The 20,114-nt window shown below is 45.9% G+C and overlaps 1 protein-coding gene across 8 annotated transcripts in view; it reads left to right on the top strand.

Annotated features, from left to right (window-relative positions):
- Positions 1–20,114, top strand: part of AP2B1 (adaptor related protein complex 2 subunit beta 1) — a 98,891-nt gene that overhangs the window by 28,055 nt on the left and 50,722 nt on the right. For all 8 annotated transcript variants that reach the window (XM_073315532.1, XM_073315538.1, XM_073315537.1 and 5 more), the window contains 8 exons: positions 3,237–3,427; positions 4,828–5,049; positions 5,883–6,003; positions 7,714–7,809; positions 12,419–12,534; positions 13,595–13,760; positions 14,922–15,020; positions 17,308–17,567. In XM_073315532.1, the coding sequence (XP_073171633.1) occupies positions 3,237–3,427; positions 4,828–5,049; positions 5,883–6,003; positions 7,714–7,809; positions 12,419–12,534; positions 13,595–13,760; positions 14,922–15,020; positions 17,308–17,567 (1,271 nt within the window). The remainder of the gene's footprint in view (positions 1–3,236; positions 3,428–4,827; positions 5,050–5,882; positions 6,004–7,713; positions 7,810–12,418; positions 12,535–13,594; positions 13,761–14,921; positions 15,021–17,307; positions 17,568–20,114) is intronic.

Raw genomic sequence — 20,114 nt, 5'->3', positions numbered from 1 at the left:
AGAGACTGCTGTACATCCGAGATCGCGGGGAGGGGCTGTGAGGACGGCCTCCTTGTTGAGCATTGGTTGCTTTACTCTGCATATAAACCAGCCAGCCACATCTCTCTGGCGCTCCTTAATCTGTTCACCTGTTTTTCTCAGTTTTCTTCCTCGTTTTAATGGGCTAGTAAGTGGAAGATTCCTGTTTTAAGCAGCAGAACATTACACTTCATTAGCTGCATTACACACTTGGTTTAATTTACAATTCGCCTTAGATAATAACAAAGTAATCTGATTGCTCATTCTGGTGAGCATCTTATCTCCCCTCCTGGTTTACCTCCACTCCACGGAGGCTGGTAACGAAAGACCCATTCTCTTCCCATCTAGCCACCTCCTACTCCCTTGTTAATATATTTCACTCTGCCATTTGCATTGAGCTGTGGGTCTGAGCTGCCAGAAGGGATCATTCACAAATGCAGCACGGCTGCTTAATGCAGGTTTCTCTAGGGCCTGGTCAAGCCTGTTAGATTAGCTACAGAGAATGTTTCTCACTAGCACTGTAATGCACCATGTATGTTTATGGTGTTAAATACATTTTAATAGCCTCCAGCATGGGATTTTTGAAGGAGCCTCAGTGATTTTAGGTATCCAGATCCCTTTGAAACATCATTTGAGTTCCCAACTCCCTGGGGGAATCCTAGCCTAAATGCAAAATTATCACTGTTCAGCCAGACTGTGTTATAAACTGTTTGCTACACCTGCCTTTGAATGGTGTTTAAGTGTGACATTTGCCAAAAGCCAGGTGAGAGGCAAAATCAGCTAGTTTATGATAGTCGGTGATTCAGACCAGGGTTTTGTCTGGGATTAGTAAAGCAGAGACTGAAGCCCCCAAGATGCTCGGTGGGGGGGGGGTGTCAAATCTGACCCAGGCCCAGCATTAGTCCTCGTGCCATGTGATTTATGATGGAAGGGTGGGTCTTGAAAGAGGGCTGATGCAAACAGGAGCAGCATCCTTACTTGATGCCATTGGGGGGTGCATGGTTTGGGATGTATAAATAGATTAGCTAGTGTGATGATTGAGCAGGGAGTCCGAGGAGGTTGCTCATTAGATCAGAGTGGCATTGGCAGCTGGCAGTCAGCATGGAGGATCCTCTCTTGGTTAGTGATGGAAGAATCGCTCAGCTAAGGAAATCAATCTCTAGGCTTTTTTTTAAAGCACTCGGCATTATGGCATCTAGAGCTTGAAATACAAAATAGCTAGCGTACATGCGTGTGCATGCCATAATTCTGGAGCACTGATTCTCTAGCAGCTGGTGACTGATGCTTTGTAAAACTTTTGAAGTATTGTAAAATATTTGCAATATTCGTGTCCTTTTCAGAGCAGTGTACAGGGAAACCAAAAGAAACCATCCAGAGGAGCAGCAGACTTTTATAGAGGCGGTTCTGTAACCAAAGGTCAAGCAATTTAGTACTAGAAACCTGGGGGACACTTTAGCAGAAGAACATTAGACGTGGGTTTCCCTGTATGTGATGTGCAGTGTTGTATTCCATTCTTATATCTCTAATGAAAATAAACTTAGCTCTTATATGGCACTTTCCATCAGTAGCTCTCAAAGTGTAACCCACACACCTCCTGGGTGTGGTGTTCTGTCCCATCTAGTGGCACCGAGACCACTTAGAGAGAGAGATTGAGTCTATTCTACAGCCTTAGCTAACAGCCAGATGGCTTTTAGCTCATGCAATAGAGGCTCGTGCATTTAGCTCCAGAGGTCCCAGGTTCAATCCCGCCCACTGTCGGTGTTACAAAAGCACTTGATGGGAAAGGTCAGCATGATCTCCATTTTACAGAGTTTTATATGGTGTGATCTTGGGTAGTTCTATGTGTTGAACTCAGGCTTACACCTCCATAGCACCCAATGTGCATTTACAGCGACAGAAGCTTTTTTGTTAATATATTGGGTAGCAGTTCTCTATTAAGAATCTTCATATGATGCCAGGTTAGGATATACAGCTCCCAAACTCCCAGATTACACCTGAGAGGGAAGGTCTTGTGATTTGAGCCTGGAACTAGGGGCTTGTTACTGCCTGGCAAACCAGGCTGTGAATCACCAGTCTGTAACACCCCAAGTGAACGCTGCTACAGTGGACTAGAAGTCCGGGCATGTGCTTTGGCTTCTACCACATGTAATGTACTGCAATATTTGCAATAACTGGATATCATACAGCACGTGGTAGACAAATGATTGTAGTGGGAAGGACTTGCAATCAGAGACTGTTCTTGTCTGTTAGACAACCAGTTGGGAGAATCACCTGCTTCAAAATCTGCATGTTGCCTCTTTTCAAACTGGGTTCCTCAGCAGATCCTTGCAGAGCGATAGAGAGTTTTCATTTCTTAATTAGTGTTTTTCACATAGGAAGAAAGTTCTGTAGACGTTCTAGCTCCATCCAAACAGCTCAGACTGGGGCTTATAGGGACTGGCTCGGGGGCAAAATAGGCTTCATGTATGTACCGCTTCCAGTGCCCGTAGGGAAACTGGTGACTTTGTCATGCAACAGACTCTGATCAACAAAGCACAGTTAACCGTCTCTCCTCATTGGAAGTGAGGGAGGCTGATCTCAATTGAAGTTAAGGTCTGGAAGATCCTGTCGATCTGAATAGATGTTTGAAGCCTATCGCTAGTTGGGGTATTTTGCCCTCCTGACCCACACCACTGCTGCACGGTGTAATATCACCTTTCTTGGCTGCATACCCAGAATTAGTATTGCAAAAGGCAGTGCTTGTAGAAAAGGCCATGTTCCTCTGGACAGGGCAAGCCTTTAGCCTCTCTCTACCTGGCCCATCTTTTACATGTCCTCCGTGGACATTACGCTCTCTGCACCATCCACTCTGCTGTGGCCCGCTATTGGTCTCATGCTTTACCAGCAGTGGTCTCCTAACAGCAGTGCAGTTTTTTCCCCTCTCCTCCCTCCCTCAGATACCAAGAGCGTTCTAGGAGGGACTCTAACTTTGGGCAGCCCATGAAGAGCAAATAGCAAGATTGCATTGAAACTTTGGGTCTCCCATGGGCTGCCACTGCACTGTCAGATTAACATGGGTCTCTGATGGTTTGGTGATATCTACTTATCATAGGTCATGATATCGAGGCAAAGTCTCAAACATGGCCCAGCTGCATAACATGTGCTAAGCCAAGTTAATCCCTCGAGTCCTGGGTGACCTACTAACCATGAATGCCTCTCCTCTTCTCTTCCTCTCCTAGGTGGTGGCTAACGCGGTGGCTGCCTTGTCGGAGATCAGCGAGTCGCATCCCAACAGTAACTTGCTGGATCTAAACCCTCAGAACATTAACAAGCTGCTGACTGCCCTGAATGAATGCACTGAATGGGGCCAGATCTTCATTCTGGACTGTCTGTCTAACTACAACCCCAAGGATGACCGCGAGGCTCAGAGGTACACCCTTCATGTGTGGCTAGTAGCCTTCCTGCAGTAAAGTTCTGACGGATTAGCTACAGTGTCCCATCACCTGTGTGAGGGTGGGGGCTTGATGTAATGGACTGTGATACAGGCCTCAAATAGCAGAAATAGACTTCAAATGAAGCAGTTTGAAAAGCCATGAGGGCTTGATATTCCAGGTATTGCGCACAGAAGAATCCATTGGGAACTGCTATTAAGTTGCACAGACCCCCATCTCTCTGCTCTCCATGTTTCCCTTAAACGGCTAGACTCTTCATAGTATACCATGGGTCCAGCAATGGATCCGCCAAGACCAGTGGTGGTGTGACAATTGGTACGTGCACTTCGCACAACACAGAAGCTGGTAGCACTACGCCTCTTAAAGGAGACGTGGAGAAAATAAATGGGGCTCTGTGCCCTTTTTTTGCTCTTTTTGCATAAAGAGGGGCCTGAAATCTTTTTTTGTTTTCTTTGTATGAAACAGCTTGTTTTCTCACATTATTTCAGGTTCTGTCAAGGCTGGAAAATTCGATGGTGCCAAGAAAACTAGTCTAAATTATGGCATCACGGGACGGACGATAAAGTTGAGGGATGACATGAGGAAGCAGTTTCCGTCACTGTTTAAAACTCATTGTTTTGGGGAATACCTCTTTAACGTCAGTGACTGACATTGAGAAGAAGAGCTTGTGTTAGATTTCATTCCCCTAATCCCCGCTCTTCAGTTAAGATGTCAAGAAGTCCTAGCAAACGTGTTAGACCTTCCCTGGTCCTCCACCAAAGCCAGGAAAGACCAATATCTACGTCCTGCGTAGTAGGGGGGAAAATAAGCAGAAAAAAGCACTGCTTTAAAAAAAATCGCCTTCTGCTTTCGGTATCCTTCATAAAGAAACTGAAAGGGCGCAAGCCTCCTTTAATTTGCTGGGTTTTTTCCAGTGCCTGCATTTTTGAGGCAGAACAGATAATCCCCTTTAAAAAAAATTTGCAGGCAGTTTTACTGACTTTTCCCCTCGTCCTTGATATTTTAAGATTCCCTTGTCTTGTTTCAGAAAACAGGGTCTTGGTCAGCTCTAGGACCCTACAGAGATCTCCAAGCCCCAGGCCTGTGTTGTCCTAGCTTCCCCCGAATGGGGCTGCCTGTTGAACAGCTCTGAACATGTCCCACTCACTCTTCATATTTAAATTCTCTAAAAGTCAGGGTGTGGAACTGAATGGAATATAAATGCAGTTTCTGCCTTATATGGTGGTTGGCATTGCTGACGTCTGATTGCAAGGGGTTACTTGCCAACCATGGGTTCCTGGGTCCTGTTGTGTTTCTGAGAGACCCCCCATTCAGCTGAGGTCTTATGGGAGAAATTCAGAAATAATCTGAAAATCCACATAGTCTTTTCTGTCTCTAGCATCTGTGAGCGGGTGACTCCCCGGCTGTCTCATGCCAACTCGGCCGTGGTGCTTTCTGCTGTGAAAGTCTTGATGAAGTTCCTGGAGCTCTTACCCAAGGAATCTGACTATTACAACATGCTGCTAAAGAAACTGGCCCCTCCGCTTGTCACGCTGCTGTCTGGAGAGCCTGAAGTTCAGTATGTTGCCCTGAGAAACATCAACTTAATTGTGCAGAAAAGGTACAGGCCAGAGTGCTGCTCTCACTGGGTGTGGTGAAAGGGGATCTGGCTGAGTTAATCCATTCAGAAGTTTCTGTGTGTCCAGGTGTGCTAATTGTGAGGACCCAACCCCTGGCTCTGAGGAGTTGGTTGACTAGTCCCGTTTCCTGTATTCTGGAACGCACGGTTGTCGGCTAGAGTCATTGACTGTTTTTACAGCTGATTAGTTCTACCAGCATCACTGTTGTGTTTCTTTAGCCAGCCAAGATTTCTTGGGGAAGGTGATTTAGGACATGCATTCCTTTCTCCCCTCTCCCTGCCATAGAAACACAAAAGATCCTTCCCTCCACTCTCAATCAAAGAATCTAAACCAGGAGAAGGAGATCAACATTTATTTTTCTCAGCAGGTTCAAATACTGTGATCTCTTGATAATATTGAGAAGGTGGGATGGGTGTGGCACAGGAGCTGGTACATTTGGGGAAAATGGCTCTATGTTGATATAGGTGTCTAGCCACTGACGGAAGAACTGAAGGAGAGACTCTGGTGGTGTAGGTGGCATGATGTGTTGGGAGGGTGTTATGCGTGGGTGCAGGGCAGGTGGGGATGGAGGCAGAGTTAAAGCAGCTTGAGCCTGGCAGCGTAAAAAATCAGAAGGCTTAGAGGTAAAAGATGGGTGTTAATTGGCAATGCAGGTCTAATATATTTGTGTGCAAATCATTGCTAGGCGCTGGTACCATTGTGTTCTTAGCAAAAGCGAAGGTTGTCCTAAAAATCAGGTCATCGTTGTTGAAATGGAAAGTCATTGAGTTAAAAGTGTGTGCAATTGTGTTGTGTGTATGTGTGTGTTCCCCAGGCCTGAAATCTTGAAGCAAGAAATCAAGGTATTTTTTGTGAAGTACAACGACCCCATCTATGTCAAACTGGAGAAGCTGGACATCATGATCCGCCTGGCATCCCAGGCAAACATTGCCCAGGTCAGTTACTCCAACTGCGATCATATCCCCGATGGATGGGGTATACCGGCTCCAATATGCATGCCGTGAGGGAAGATTTATGCACAAATTAATACCTCTAAAAGTATTCTCTGAACTGTGGTACAATAAACAGCAGCAAATCAGTGTTAACTCTGGCACAGTGTACAATCTGCAGTTACTTAACAGAGGGGTTGGAAATTCCTTAGTGATTTAGATGTTAATAGCATTGTACAAACCTTGCAACACACTTGTTAGGTAGGTTTCAGGGTAGCAGTCGTGTTAGTCTGAATCTGCAAAAAGAAAAGGAGGACTTGTGGCACCTTAGAGACTAACAAATTTTATTTGAGCATAAGCTTTCTTGAGCTACAGCTCACTTCATCAGATGCATGCAGTGGAAAATACAGTGGGGAGATTTTATATACACAGAAAACATGAAACAATGGGTGTTACCATACACACTGTAACGAGAGTGATCAGGTAAGGTGAGCTATTACCAGCAGGAGAGAGAGAAAACCTTTTGTAGTGATAATCAAGGTGGGCCATTTCCAGCAGTTGACAAGAACGTGTGAGGAACAGTAGGGGGATGGGGGGAATAAATGTGGGGAAATAGTTTTACTTTGTGTAATGACACATCCACTCCCAGTCTTTAGATAGGGGGTACATTTTACAGACTGGAGTTGCAGAAACAAACAGAGCTGAAGTCACTTGCATATGAGTTGGTGGCAGGGTCGAGATTAGAACTTGTGAATTCCTGCCCACTCAGTGTTCATATTCCCATTCTGTGCTGCTTCTGTCCTGTCATCCCAGTACCTGAAATTCCACCATGGTCTATCCCTTCTCTCCTAGGGTGTGTTTCAAGCACTAACCCCTCTTCGTTAACACAGAGCGATTCCATCTGCAGCTGATGTGCCACCCTGTTCCATTTTATAACTAAATATTCTTGTTTAATGTGGCATATTTAAAATAGCTGTTTGTGTCACAATTTATGGAAAGTGATGGAGCAAGGCAGCCCCATGTCACTGATCTGCGGGGCACATGGAAAATCTGTGGAAAATCAATTGCCGGCAATATAGATGTGTAGCACTCCTCTTGGATTTTGGTCTGCAGATTCCTCACTAAATTTTGAAGTGCCTTTTGCTAGATAATGCAGTTGATTTTCAAGAGCTGCAGAGTAGTCTGGAGGACTAAGATCAAAGCTGAGAACTTGGACTCTCATGTCTCCTTCCCAGTTCTAAAGCCACATTTATAAAGCAGGCAAAGCTCAATCACAGAACTCAATAATGGCCTCAAGTGGAACCTACTGAGAATAAACCCGTTGCTCCCCATCTGATTCACTCTGTGTTTCCACTTGGGACAAGACACTTAATCTGTTCCTCAGTTTCCCCATTTGTGAAATGGGGATACTTGCCTCTGAGGGGTTTTGAGATGTAGCTGATGTTGGTACAGCACTTAACGTACGTAGAGCTGTACGTCTGTAAACGTTGTACATGTGCCTAGAACTATGGATGGGCACATTTTAAATTAACCCAACTAAATACTTTGAGCCCAGAATGTTTAAAGCTCTCTGTGCTCTGGGGATCAGTAGCTTCATTTAATTTTCAAGTACCTAAGTGGCATGGCTAGGTAGAAATGGAGGAGGGGCCATTGGAAATGTTATCCAGACTTCATGGCTCAAATGACTCGTATTTTGGGTGATGCTTTTCCCAACAGGTCCTGGCGGAACTCAAGGAGTACGCTACCGAGGTGGATGTTGACTTTGTCCGCAAGGCTGTGCGAGCTATTGGACGATGTGCTATCAAGGTCGAGGCAAGTAACTAGCATTGGTTTATAGGCTTTACTCATTGCCACAATATCTGAGCACTTCAGAAATCTGAATGGATTTCTCCCCTTCGGCCTTGTGTGGTTTCTTATCCTTATTTTAGAGGTTGAGTCACTTGCCCCAAGTCATACTCTGTGAGTGTGTGTGTATGCGTGAGTGTGTGAGAGAGAGAGAGAAACAGAGTCTGGGATGGAACTCTGATCTCCTGAGTCCCAGCTCAGTGCCTTAATCACAAGATTGTCCTCTTTCTCTCGGATCCCAACCTACTGGAAGGATAGTGGGCAGAACCTCGTCTGAAGTAAATTGTCATAGCTCTATTGGCTTCAGTGGAGTGATGATAATTTATACCAGCTAAGAATGCCCTAGTCGCTGTGAGCTGGATCTTTAAAGGAGAGGTCCTATTTGTTTCATAAGAAATGCAGAGGACTCAGTGCAATGAAGGAGTGGCTTGTGTCCCCAGTTCCATTTAAATAGGACCTACAAAAAGAATTGGGGAGTGTTTTTATTTTTTTCAGCATTCGGAGTTGAAGTCAACTGCAAAACACACTCAAAAAGACTCTATCGGGTTGTCTAGTTTTAAAGATCTGTAAAACCTGAAGCTTTATTCAGATGTCTGTTAGTCTGATTCACATGAATGGCTTTCCATGAACATTTGCAGTTATCTAGAACAACAGTGTAAAAGATCCCTTGTCAGTTCAACAGCCACCTACAAATGACAGTATTAAGGTGGTGTATTGATTTAACTTTTAAAGCAAATCTATTGTTCTGAAAGGTGCTCGACAGCTATCACTGTAGTGTAAGGTTAGGTTTGTAGTTAAAGTGATTTAGATAAGCCAGTGGAAAGAGCTGTGTGGACTGTCTTATTTCCCAAAAAAGGCTGATTTAAATGGAAAGAAGAGTATCCACACAGGTTTGCACCACTTGGACTAATCAGTGCAAGTTTGTATGTAGACAAGGCCTCAGACTGCTTCATCCATCTGCAGGATATATATGGACTTTGATTAGCCCTCTTATCCCCACCACCTTGCTGTTCCCTGGTTCTTCTGGCTCAGATCAGTGCTGATAGAAAAATTTGTCCCTGTGATGGAGTTTCCTCCTCCATCTCTCAAAGCTGCCCAGAGGCAGTGATCAGCACTGGTCTGTCTGGATTTCCGGGCTGCAATGTCGCCGGATTCCAGCATGCGTCCTCTGTGGCCAAGTAGTTGGGAACAGGTTATTTGAAGAGTAGCAACGGTGACGGAAGAAGAGGATCTGAGATTGAAAGAGCAGAGGCTATTAAGCAGTTTGGACGAATTAGAGGTGGTACTTTTTAGGGGCTAGGCTTCTCAGCCAGTCCCTGACAAGTCCACTCCAGGCCCTTTAGAATCCCTTCAGGTTAGAAGTTGGGCTACGTGTCCCTCCTCAATCCAGAATGGACAGCACATTCCCAAGGTATCTGGATGTCATCGGAGTCTGTCTCTCCCATCTGGTATTCATAGAATCATAGAAGATCAGGGTTGGAAGGGAGCTCAGGAGATCATCTAGTCCAACCCTCTGCTCAAAGCAGGACCATCACCAACTAAATCATTGTGTGAGGGCCATGCCCAGCATGAACAGAGGCTAACAATGTCCCAGCTAATTTGCAATGGCAGTGCGTTAGCATGTAACCCTACCCTTGTATATCCTAATTGGTTGAGTTAAACCTTGCTTTTAGCAACCTCCCTTTGATGACTTTGCTTTTACAGAATAGTTCTGTTTGTCTGACAAGAACCAAATTTAAAAGGTGGCAAGTACCATGCAGCCTACTACAGGGTAAAATGATACTTTCATCTCTGGGTTAATCAGTATCTGTTCTCAGTGCCCCAGAGTTTACTCCAGGCTGTTTTCACTGCACATGGGGACTAATGGAGGGTTCACTGCACTCTCTCAGCCATCCACGTGCTTGAGTTTCTGATGACTTAGAAATCTGCCTTTGACAGAGGGTGCAGCCAGCGGGAGCTCATGATGAATGAGTGTTCACAGGGAACCACATCTCTGCCTTCAAGAATCCTGCCTTTCATCTAATTGTGTCTCTTCTAGAAGAGTGGGCTTGTGAATAAATTTGTATCTACTGTGACTCGAGACAGCACAGTGGCGGTATCTGGCGCAGGCATAGAGGCTTGTGTCTCACCTGCAGGGTGAAAGGGAAGCACGCCGTCCACAGCTGTGATCGGAGGAGTACAAATGAAGCCTCAACATGGCTCCAAAGGCTTCGCTGGCCGGAGCTGAGAAGAGACTGCATGAAAGTAGCAGAGCTGCGGCTAACGTAACAAGCACTATGGACCGGGGGAAAGCAGGGAGAAGGGAGTCGTGTTGTTAGTGGACTTTGGTCCAATCTAAGGAACCAGCAGCATTTTAACAAACCTTGCAGTATTTGTTCCTCTGTTGTGCACTTCATAGGATGCTGCAGAATTGTACTGGGTTTCATTTGGTTTCTATATAGCACGTTTTTTTTTTTTTTACTCGTATCCCCCCAGATGAAAACCCTTCCTGCTTTAGTGCTGGCTCCTATAACTGGCCAGTTTAATAAAGGATGTACATTTTTCGGTAAAGTGTCCACCTGCAGGAACCTCTGAAATGCCCATTTTAAAAATAGCTAACTATCCACAGGAGACGTGGTGCATCTTGCCATGGGGATTTGAGGACTGCTTCATTGAACAAATCCCCCGCTGGCCGCTCCGTTTCAAGGGAGGCTCATGCTAAAATCAATTACACATATTATTTAAACAATGAATGTTGTCCCCTGTGTAACAGATCACACTTCAGTGTTCAACAGGGAAGAATTGCAAACATTAACTTGCTTTTCCTGTTAACTGTTTGCATTTCTAAGCACTTGGACAATGAAGAACTTCCCAAATCTGACCCATGTCTCTTTAAGATCATATAGTAAAAAATAAAAGGAGAAGTCTTTGTTCCCAGAGAGTGAAGCTTTGGAACTGTCCCACATCCACCAGGAGGCAATGCCAGGGGAGGGGGAATAGCCCAATCCTGCACAGCTACTTGGCTGGCAGAGATGGTATTTGGCCTGGGGCCTTGCTGAGATCCCCAAGCACTGCCTTGTGCTGAAGAGACAGCCCACAGGTCTGCCTGCATGAGATTTGTTAGTTGGTTGCACTGAGGCTCTTCTGGTTGACAGGCCTCAAATGATGTTTTGTCAAGTGAGAGAAGAGATCGGAGCAGCCTGTAATCAAGGCAGACACCTTTAAATTACAAGAATTCAGATTGCTTTTTCCCTGCCATCTTAATAGTGTGGTACATACCGAGCAATAATATGGAGAGGAGGTTTGTATTCAGCATCTGTCTGTCACTGAGAATTTCTGGGTCTTCTGCTTTCAGTGCAAGCATGCAGAGATGGAATGAGGCAAATGACATGGGTGAGCCACGTTCTCTGCTTTGCCCAAGTCAGGGCTTTAAGTCAGGCTGAGGTTTGTCTTAGAGATTTATGCCCATTGTTAAACTGAGTTTACAGGTTTCCTGATTTAATCCCCCTTTGTTCCTCTTCCACCCTCCCCCAATGCTCTGACACTGTGTAGCTCACTCAAATTGCAAATCCACTTGAGTAAGTTCTGTTTGTACCCTATACTGAATGCTTTATGAGTATATTTATGGGGGCTGCTTATGCACTGCCGTGAGCAATCTGTTCCTCACATTAATCACCTGCTGTGTAATGAGGCGTCACATGCACTCCCCTAGCTCCCAGTTGGCTATCTTCGTTTTGAGCCCTCTGGTGTCTGAGCCACTTCGCTCTTTTGTGGCATCCTGCTTCGAGTATCCCTTTATCTCCTCTCCCGTAATGAATACAGCTCTCGTTTCTAGGGTCTCCATATGGCACGGAGAGCATTCTAGGGGCCAGTTGTTGCCACTTTTATGGAGTCCGAGTCTGGGGTTTGAAGCTAGTTATTGAGTAAGATGCACTGGTAATACCTAATCTTCCTGAGCTTCCAGTCCGGGGTCTGTCACTGTCCCTGCAGTGCTTGCTTTGTGCTACTAACCCAGCCATAGCGATGGCTTTTTGCTGCTTCTCCCCCCTCCCCGCCAACACGTGCACACCCACGCCTTCTGCCGCCCCTCTCCAAGTACCCCACTCGTGTCTGAACAGTGATAAGCAACTCCTGCAGTGCACACGTAGTAGCTCGTTCTGTATATTAGCCAGCAAGGGGATGGCCTAAGTATCTCTGCAGATACTATCCATTAATCATAACTTCTGCCTGTATGCAGACCCGACCACCTGCTGGTACAGAATCATTTCAGCCATAACTTTGTCCTTTGGCAAGAGCTTGGGTCAAAGAATTGATATTTCTATTGAGTAAAGCGCCGAATTCCCTGTAATACACAGGCACGGATCACCATATGGAGCATGCTCTGGAAGTCCATAGACGTGCTCTGAACTGGTTGCCCTCCTTTATCTTGTGGGACTGGCTAAAGTACAGCCCCATTTTCTTCCCCCTGCTGCTACTACTTTGGGCTCCAGTTACGTCCGGCGTGCTGGGTGGAAAGGCACCACGGCCTGTACGGTTTCTTCGGCTTGTCTGGAACTGCAGCTGTAGTCTGACTGTGCCGCGTCTCTCCTCTCCCCAGCAATCCGCAGAGCGCTGCGTGAGCACGCTGCTGGACCTCATCCAAACCAAGGTCAACTACGTTGTCCAAGAGGCCATTGTTGTCATCAGGGACATCTTCCGCAAGTATCCCAACAAGTATGTGCAAGTACTGCCCGTGTGATGTCGTGAAGGAAAACAACCTACGTTCTGCTTGGCGCAGCCTAGCCAGCCGCTCATATTGTCGGTATAACTAATTTTAGGGCGTGTGGTGGCCCTCCCTCTGAACAGTGGCCCCCATTCGGACTCTGGTACAAAGGGACTCTAATGTTGGATTGCTGTCTGATTTCACAATTGATGTATGGGCAGGATGACTGGCTCTGGTAGGAGGCTCATAATCACATTTCACTTTAAGAGATTCCAGGCAGAGGTATTGAATGAAATGCTTACGGGCTTTCCTACCGCTTAGCATTCTCACAGGGTGGGCCAGTACCCCCTTTTAGCCCTTTTGTGCAAGGGGCTCTTGTCCATTCAGCTAGGGCATGATGCATCGGTATCGTTCAACTGAGTCTCCAGGATCAGTTGGTACTAATGATTAACCTCCTCAGGTTTCTATGCCAGATCCAACTGTCAGTACTAGGGTAGATGCCCTCCACACCATCAGGATAATCAGAAGAGCGTGGGAAAGCACTTACCGAATATTAAGCCTAGGATCCCATGCCAATGGCCATGTCCCAACTAAGCCATTAGGAGCTGGGGGTGCGTAATACACAGATTAGAATTTCCAGCCAAGAAGGGCTGCCAGTGAAAATGCAGGATCTGATACAGACTCGAGGGAAGTGATTCAGCTGATTTGAGCTGTTGAATCAAAGATCCTTTTTTAGAGAGAGAGAGTGAGAGAGAGAAATGATGGCAACTCTGTGCCTGGAGTTTCTCTCTTGCACAGACTTGCTACAAAGAGGGGAAAAAATTACAAAGCTCTTGAGGAGCCCTTGAAATCTACCTCCTTTGACACACACTCCTTTGGAAGGGGAGTGTGTAGGAATAATATCTTGAGGTAATTAATATCCTTGTTATGTGTTTCTTGTGGCTCATAAAAGTGTAAATCATTTTGGCTTAGGTCTCAGGGTGTTTTGGCGCGAACAGCCCAGTGAGAGTTGGATGCAGTTACACAACGCTTTGATTTGACCTTGCTAATGGCTGTGCTCTGGTAAATCAGGTATGAGAGCATCATTGCCACATTATGCGAGAACCTCGACTCCCTGGATGAGCCAGATGCCAGAGCTGCCATGATCTGGATAGTGGGTGAATATGCAGAGAGAATCGACAATGCGGATGAGCTGCTGGAGAGCTTTTTGGAGGGCTTCCATGACGAAAGCACCCAGGTAAATCTGTGCTCACCACCCCTTCTCTCAGGTTCTCATGCAGTGTGTACAAGTGGCTGACGGTTGGGTTGGTCGAGCTGGTTGGAAAATGTTTTTCCCCCACAGAAAACTGATTTGGTTTTTGAGTTTTAGCCAAAAAAAACCCTTTGATTTGGGAAAGCTGATGCTGTGCCTCATGGGAAGTGTCGTTTGGGTGTCCCATGCTCCCATTCTCATCCGTAGGTGAGTCTATCTGGTCTGCCTACATCTACCATAATGCGCCCGTGTCCCCTCCTCTTTAGGAGGGTGTTGGATGCACAATGGGAGATCTAGCCTGGCCGCTGAGGGCAGCCCATAGAGAAGAATGGGGACATTAGGCAACCGAGTTACAACTCCCATGAGGCGCTACAGCAGCATCTCCAAATCAACCGATTTCACTTTTTTGATGTTGGTTTTGTGACAAAAATCAAACCTTTATGTGGAAAGCAGACCCTTTCTGAAGGGACACTGTTAGCCAAAAACCCAATTTTCTGTCCTTCAATTTTGGTGGAAAATTTTCAACCAGCCCTATATGTTACGTTTAAACAGCCTGGGGTACCTTAAGTCTGAGGCTGGAATAATGACCTTCTTGGCTGTCTGGAGGATGATTTAAAAGGTTTGTTTTGCTGCTTCCTAGAATACTGATCAGTGCAACGGATAGGTGGGTTTTGCTCTGGGCAAAGGAGAAACCTGATGTACATTAATTAGACCGATAGGTCTTAAAATAACTGCCCCATTGGCCATGATACTGAGAGATTGTGCTGGTATAAACTATAGGGTAGTCTGCACTGGGATCACTGCTACCCTGACAGCATGTTTTGCATGGCTGGTGAAACGAATACATTGTTTGTGACATAGACTTACAAAGGACAAGCTGCTAAAACCAATTTGAGCTGCTAACCCATTGGGTAAGACACTAACATGCTTCATGGGAAGCATGTCTTTTGTTTTACAATTAGCAGCTGCTTGTTGCCGGCCATGGCATTAAAACACTATAACGAGCATCCCCAATCTTGATATGCGACAAGAGACTCCAGTAGCTCTGCACTAGCCCCCATGCTGAAGCGAGCCTCGTGTACCTGAGGCAGCGCTGATGTGGTGTAGCTCATTTAATCTCTTTGCTGTGTCCCTGCTTTATCTTAGGTGCAGCTCACCCTGCTGACTGCTATAGTGAAGTTGTTCTTAAAGAAGCCCTCAGAAACACAGGAGCTGGTTCAGCAGGTCCTGAGCCTGGCCACGCAGGTAAGCCAAGCTATTCAGTGAGCCAAGGTGTTGGTAAGCCATGCTGTCCGTGCACTGCGGTTGCAGGCAGTTTGGCAGTGCCAGGGCAGTCTTTGCCACCAAGAGGCAAGATTCAAGGATGTCTTCATGCACACCTAATTTCTCCCCATTCAGGGAAGAGGGCTTTGATCTACAATATACCAGTTTGCAAAGCACTCTGCGTCAGTTCTTTTGCGCTCATTCAGCTGCTACCCAATTCTTTCTCAGCCCTCATTTCTGCCTTGGTGTTTTCTCTTCACTAGGAAGTAAGACACAGGATGGGAGAGTTCTGTAAGAATCCAAAGAATTTCCTCCTCCAGGAAAATGGCTTGTGACTAAAATCATGCACTGGGTGGAAGAGCAGGGAGAGATAGGACTGGTGGCAAACCCTTCCTAACTAATGGATGCTGCAGCAGAAACTAAGCAAAGTTCTGAACCCACAAGCATGAGGATTTCTTTTAGTCCCAGGCTGCCCACAGATGTGCTAATTGTGGTGGAGGTTTTAATGATGGGCTAATATCCCAGATCCCAAAACCTACTCTGCTGAGTCACACAACACTTAAAGGCACCCTAGGATCATAATAGGCTACTTTATTTTTCACAAACCTTGATTCAGTCTGGTTTATTGTATTTTCAAATGAATAACAAGGCATTGCTAGCAATAGGCCCTTTAGTGTGGTGGTGGTCTGAGCTCTGATTCATAGGTAGAGATCCCTGTTTTTCACTTTAGCGTGAAAGAATGGGCACGTTTCTCTTCTCGGGTTAGAAGATATTGTTGGTCTTTGCATGTCTCTCATGGGCAGGGTAGGAAAGAGGAGGGGAAAATCTGAGTCCCCCCGCAGTTCTGGTTCAAGTCCCATGGTTCTGTTGGCTATGGGAAAGCTGCTACAGAAGAAGCATTCTGACTTGAGTCTGAATGTATTTAAAGGCAGTTTGGAGCAAGTGATCTTCCCCTCAACCTCCCTCCTTCATCTGCCCTCATAAAGGCCCTGTCTGACCTTGAGCAGGTGACTATATATAGGATGAATCAATATCCCTTGTTGGGATCAAGAGGGTTTTAAAAAAAAAGTCCACCATTGAGATGAGCAGCTCACCAGGCGAGGTGCCAAAGTGAGAAGGGCATTAGTAATTGACCTCTAAAGACCTGAGATCATTTCTAGATCATTGCAAGTGAAATGAGTTTAGCCAGCTCAATCTCATTACAAATGGACACTTGTCCATTGCATGCTGGAGAAAGTCCTGAGCCGGGGTGAGGGATGGAGGGGGATTATTGCAAGTCAGAGGTCTGGGATCACAGAACTTGAAAAGGAGGAGGCTGATTGGGTGGGTGAATAAGGACACACAGAGTGTTAGACATATTGCCAAAGCTCTACGGTGAAAACTCACAGGCACTTATCCACGTTATGCTGCTAAACTCCAGCCTGGGTGATCAGTGGACAGCATTTGTTTGCCTTGTTTTTTTAATTCTTTAAATTCTTTCACGCTTTTATTTAAAAAAAAAAGAAAGAAAGAAAAAAAGGAATGTAGATTTCATGCTAGGGAAGAGTTATCTCCAATAAAACAAAAACGTTGACAGCTAGGGGCCTGGAAAATGGAAGAAAGCCCTCACGATCTGTTCAGTTTGTATCTTCTCATATATATTGTATTAACTAAATGGAGGAATAAATGAGACCTTTCTGGCATAAAAATACTCTAGATAAAAGTAAATGATTAAAGACAAATCAGCCCCATCCTGCAGTGTTGTGTCTTGTTCCACCAATGTCCTTGGGTAAGACGTATTTCCAGTAATCCTTGATCATTGTCTTTCATGATACGCATATCATGCATATTCTATCAGTATGTGGCTAAAGGAGTCAATCTGATCCCCTTCCCCTGTCCTTCTGTCTTCACTATGTGTCCTTCAGGACGTTTTGAAGATCACATTTGAAATTAAATTGTGATAGTTCTAAAGCATGGCGTCAACTTCTGTGCTTAGTAACCTTGAGGACTTGATCCCTTTTAAATTCCACTAGATGTAAGTTCTCCAGTTTTCCTCTCTGACCATGTAGGTTAGCTGTGTTTGGAAATGAGCGCAAGGGGTCAGACCCTGCAATTTTTATTACTAAGGATGATGTGATTGCCACAGAATAGCAATCTGTTGATAGCATCTTTAGGCTGCTTTTCCAGTGGGTAGTTTCAATGCAAGAAAGCAGGGTTACTGCAGAAGCAGGATATCGTTGCAGTGGTCAAGCCTGTTCAACCCCTTGAGTAATGCAGTGCTTTGTCTCAGGATTCGGACAATCCAGACCTGCGGGATCGCGGCTATATCTACTGGCGCCTTCTCTCCACGGATCCTGTGACTGCCAAAGAAGTGGTCTTATCGGAAAAACCTCTGATTTCCGAGGAGACTGACCTGATCGAGCCAACTCTGCTGGATGAGCTGATCTGCCACATCGGGTCACTGGCTTCTGTGTACCACAAACCACCCAATGCTTTTGTTGAGGGCAGCCATGGGATCCACCGCAAGCACTTGCCAATTCACCATGGAAGGTAAGCCGGGAGCAAGCATGGAGGGTGTCAGAGGGCTGCTGTTTTCTTTCCTCCTAATAAGCCCACTTAAAAGATGCAAGGGCCTGCTACAAAAGCTAGATTTTTTTTTTTTCCAGTTGCAGAGATGTCTGCACATCATTCATCGAGCCTTCTCAGAGCCTGTCCCATGATAGGATCTCACCCTCGTTGTAGCCTCTGAGCTTCTAGATCAAAGGAGATGGGAAGCATCCTAGAGATGAATCTGTTCAGTATTGGGCAAGGGGAAAGAGAAGTTCACACTGTTCTTTGAGAGCACACGGGGGGGAGGGTAATCTGATATAGGAGCTGGGAAAATAGAGTGGTGCAGGTCTGGCAGGATGAGAAACACACCAGCCAAACCGCACACAGCCAGTGGGAGGTGTACGTTTCTGTGATGGTACAAAAGGTTTGGGGGGAAAGCAGGACTTAGAGGCCTTTGTTATGTGGAAAGTGTCTCCCTTCTTGCACTGCCAATTACACTATTGGCTTTTCCTGCTGTGGGGAATGCAAAGTGGGGAAGAAAAAGCCAAGATCTCTCTCTGATGCTAGGAATCTTTGAAAGCAGGGAGCATGGCAAAACCTGTTGGCCACAATCACTGAAGTTTGGCCTGGGCTAACATGAGGTCAGGTTGATGTCTGAACTATGGTGGAAAGCCTGAACTACCCTGTGACAATCAAAATGGGTTGGGTCGTTCCCTGGATATCACACCATTTCTCTACAGTTAAAGAGCAAACCAAAAAAAGCCCCTCTGGGATCGCAGCCTGAGAAATGGGCTGGTGCTCTGGAATCCAGTAGTAAGTGTTACCAATCCTCAGGGATTCTTGCTGTACTGCTGCTCACTTTGTTACCATGGCTGCTTTCTCAGGTGAGCACTCCGGCTTGCTAAATGTATTCATTCCAGTTGCAGCTCTGCTTGCAGCAGGCGGTATGAGATCAAAGCTCACCTTTCGAGGCAGTGTACCAGAAACCCTGGGAAGTGACATCTGGAGCGCTGTACTTTTTTGCCATCTTACTGACCAGTCCATATAGGCAATTGTTCCTTTGCTGTTTTCTAGCACCGTTCTTCTATACATACTGCTACTCTTAACAGCTAAAGGAGTTTCTGTAACTTGACTGACTTTGGGATGTTGAATTGCCTTTTCCCTGGTTATGAAACATCGCCTGGCAGTACTGCCCCAGGGCCTGCAGTAACAAGCCCTTAGGAGACCTGTGTTTTGATGTACAGTGTAGTACTCGTGTGCACGGAGGCAGGGAAAGTTTTATGGCTGCACTGCTCAGGCACTCTTCCTACCCACAGGCTCTCCAGAATCGTAGAGGTGTTTGTCCCATAAGCAGCTCGGATCCACAGTGTGACCAGCTCTCTTGTGCAGTGCTCTTCAAATCATTGCAGACGCCAACATCTCTTGTCTAACCAATTCAAGGAATTCATTTCTCACTGAGAGCTCTAGCTTTATCAGCTCCCAGTGCATGCTGCTTATCTGACTTGACACCGGCAGCTGCTACTCAGCCAGCCCACCCACTCTGCTCTTTCAGCGTAGCTATGTTTTATATCTCTGCATTGCTCTGGTCTTGTTTGCTACTTAATTACCTGTTGCCTGGGCCGAAAACAGCTCTGGCTTCAGCAGCAGCAGTAGGGAAAAGGGGGGATAGGGGAATGAAAATTTTAAGATGTTTAAATTCTGATACCAGGCTCTGGCATCCTTCATAAATTAAAAGTGAGTGCTGGGGTTCCGTGGCAAACCGTGTTTCCTCTGCTTGAGGTCAGCCTAACAGAGAGTCCATTACTGTAACGATCTCGCTTACTCCCAGACGAAGGACAGATTGATCAAGCTCATGCAAAGGCCTCCTGTGCAGCAGTGCTGCTGTGAGCCAAATTGCCACCTTCAATCATGTCTTCATAATAAGCAGCCTGTCGGGGGCACTGCTGTGGGGAGAGTGAATTCATGCACACAGGGTGTCCTCTTACTGAATGCTAGAAAACTGACTCGCGTTTTCCTAATGCTGAAAACACTGGGAAGTCTGTTTGTTTGCATATGGCAAGCTAAGGTTGCCTAGTGGAAGATAGTGGCTTAGCTTTTCACCCAGTAGCTTGGGTGGGATCTTGGTTTCATTTATGCTGTGAATAATGCCTTTTGGAAGCAGAACCCCTTAGCAATGCTGTTTGCTACCAGCTTAAGTTAATGAGGTTTTTTCCCTCTCAACCTGCGTAGTGAAATTGAGGAGGAATGGAATGAGCTGTGCAGAGATCTGTGTTGAATGTCATGTTATGAGGGTTATCGTGACCTGATTGTCTTGATCGGTGGGCAGAAATAGCTGGCTAAGTCTTATGAGACCTGTGGGCATAATCCTATGAGAAATTAGTAATAGTTGTGGTCAGCAGCGTGAAGGGTATTGCATGTATTAGGGAGTCTATTTTCACTTAAACAAAGCACTGTGCTGGCTTTTATCTGTGTCCCAGCTCTCAGCTGATGGTCAGCACCCAGCCACATTGCAAGCAGCTCACGGCTGGTCAGCTATTTCTGGTCAGG

Source organism: Lepidochelys kempii, chromosome 17, assembly GCF_965140265.1.
Source record: "Lepidochelys kempii isolate rLepKem1 chromosome 17, rLepKem1.hap2, whole genome shotgun sequence".
In the NCBI taxonomy this organism is placed as follows: domain Eukaryota; kingdom Metazoa; phylum Chordata; order Testudines; family Cheloniidae; genus Lepidochelys; species Lepidochelys kempii.
This window is presented reverse-complemented; position numbering and strand designations above follow the sequence as displayed.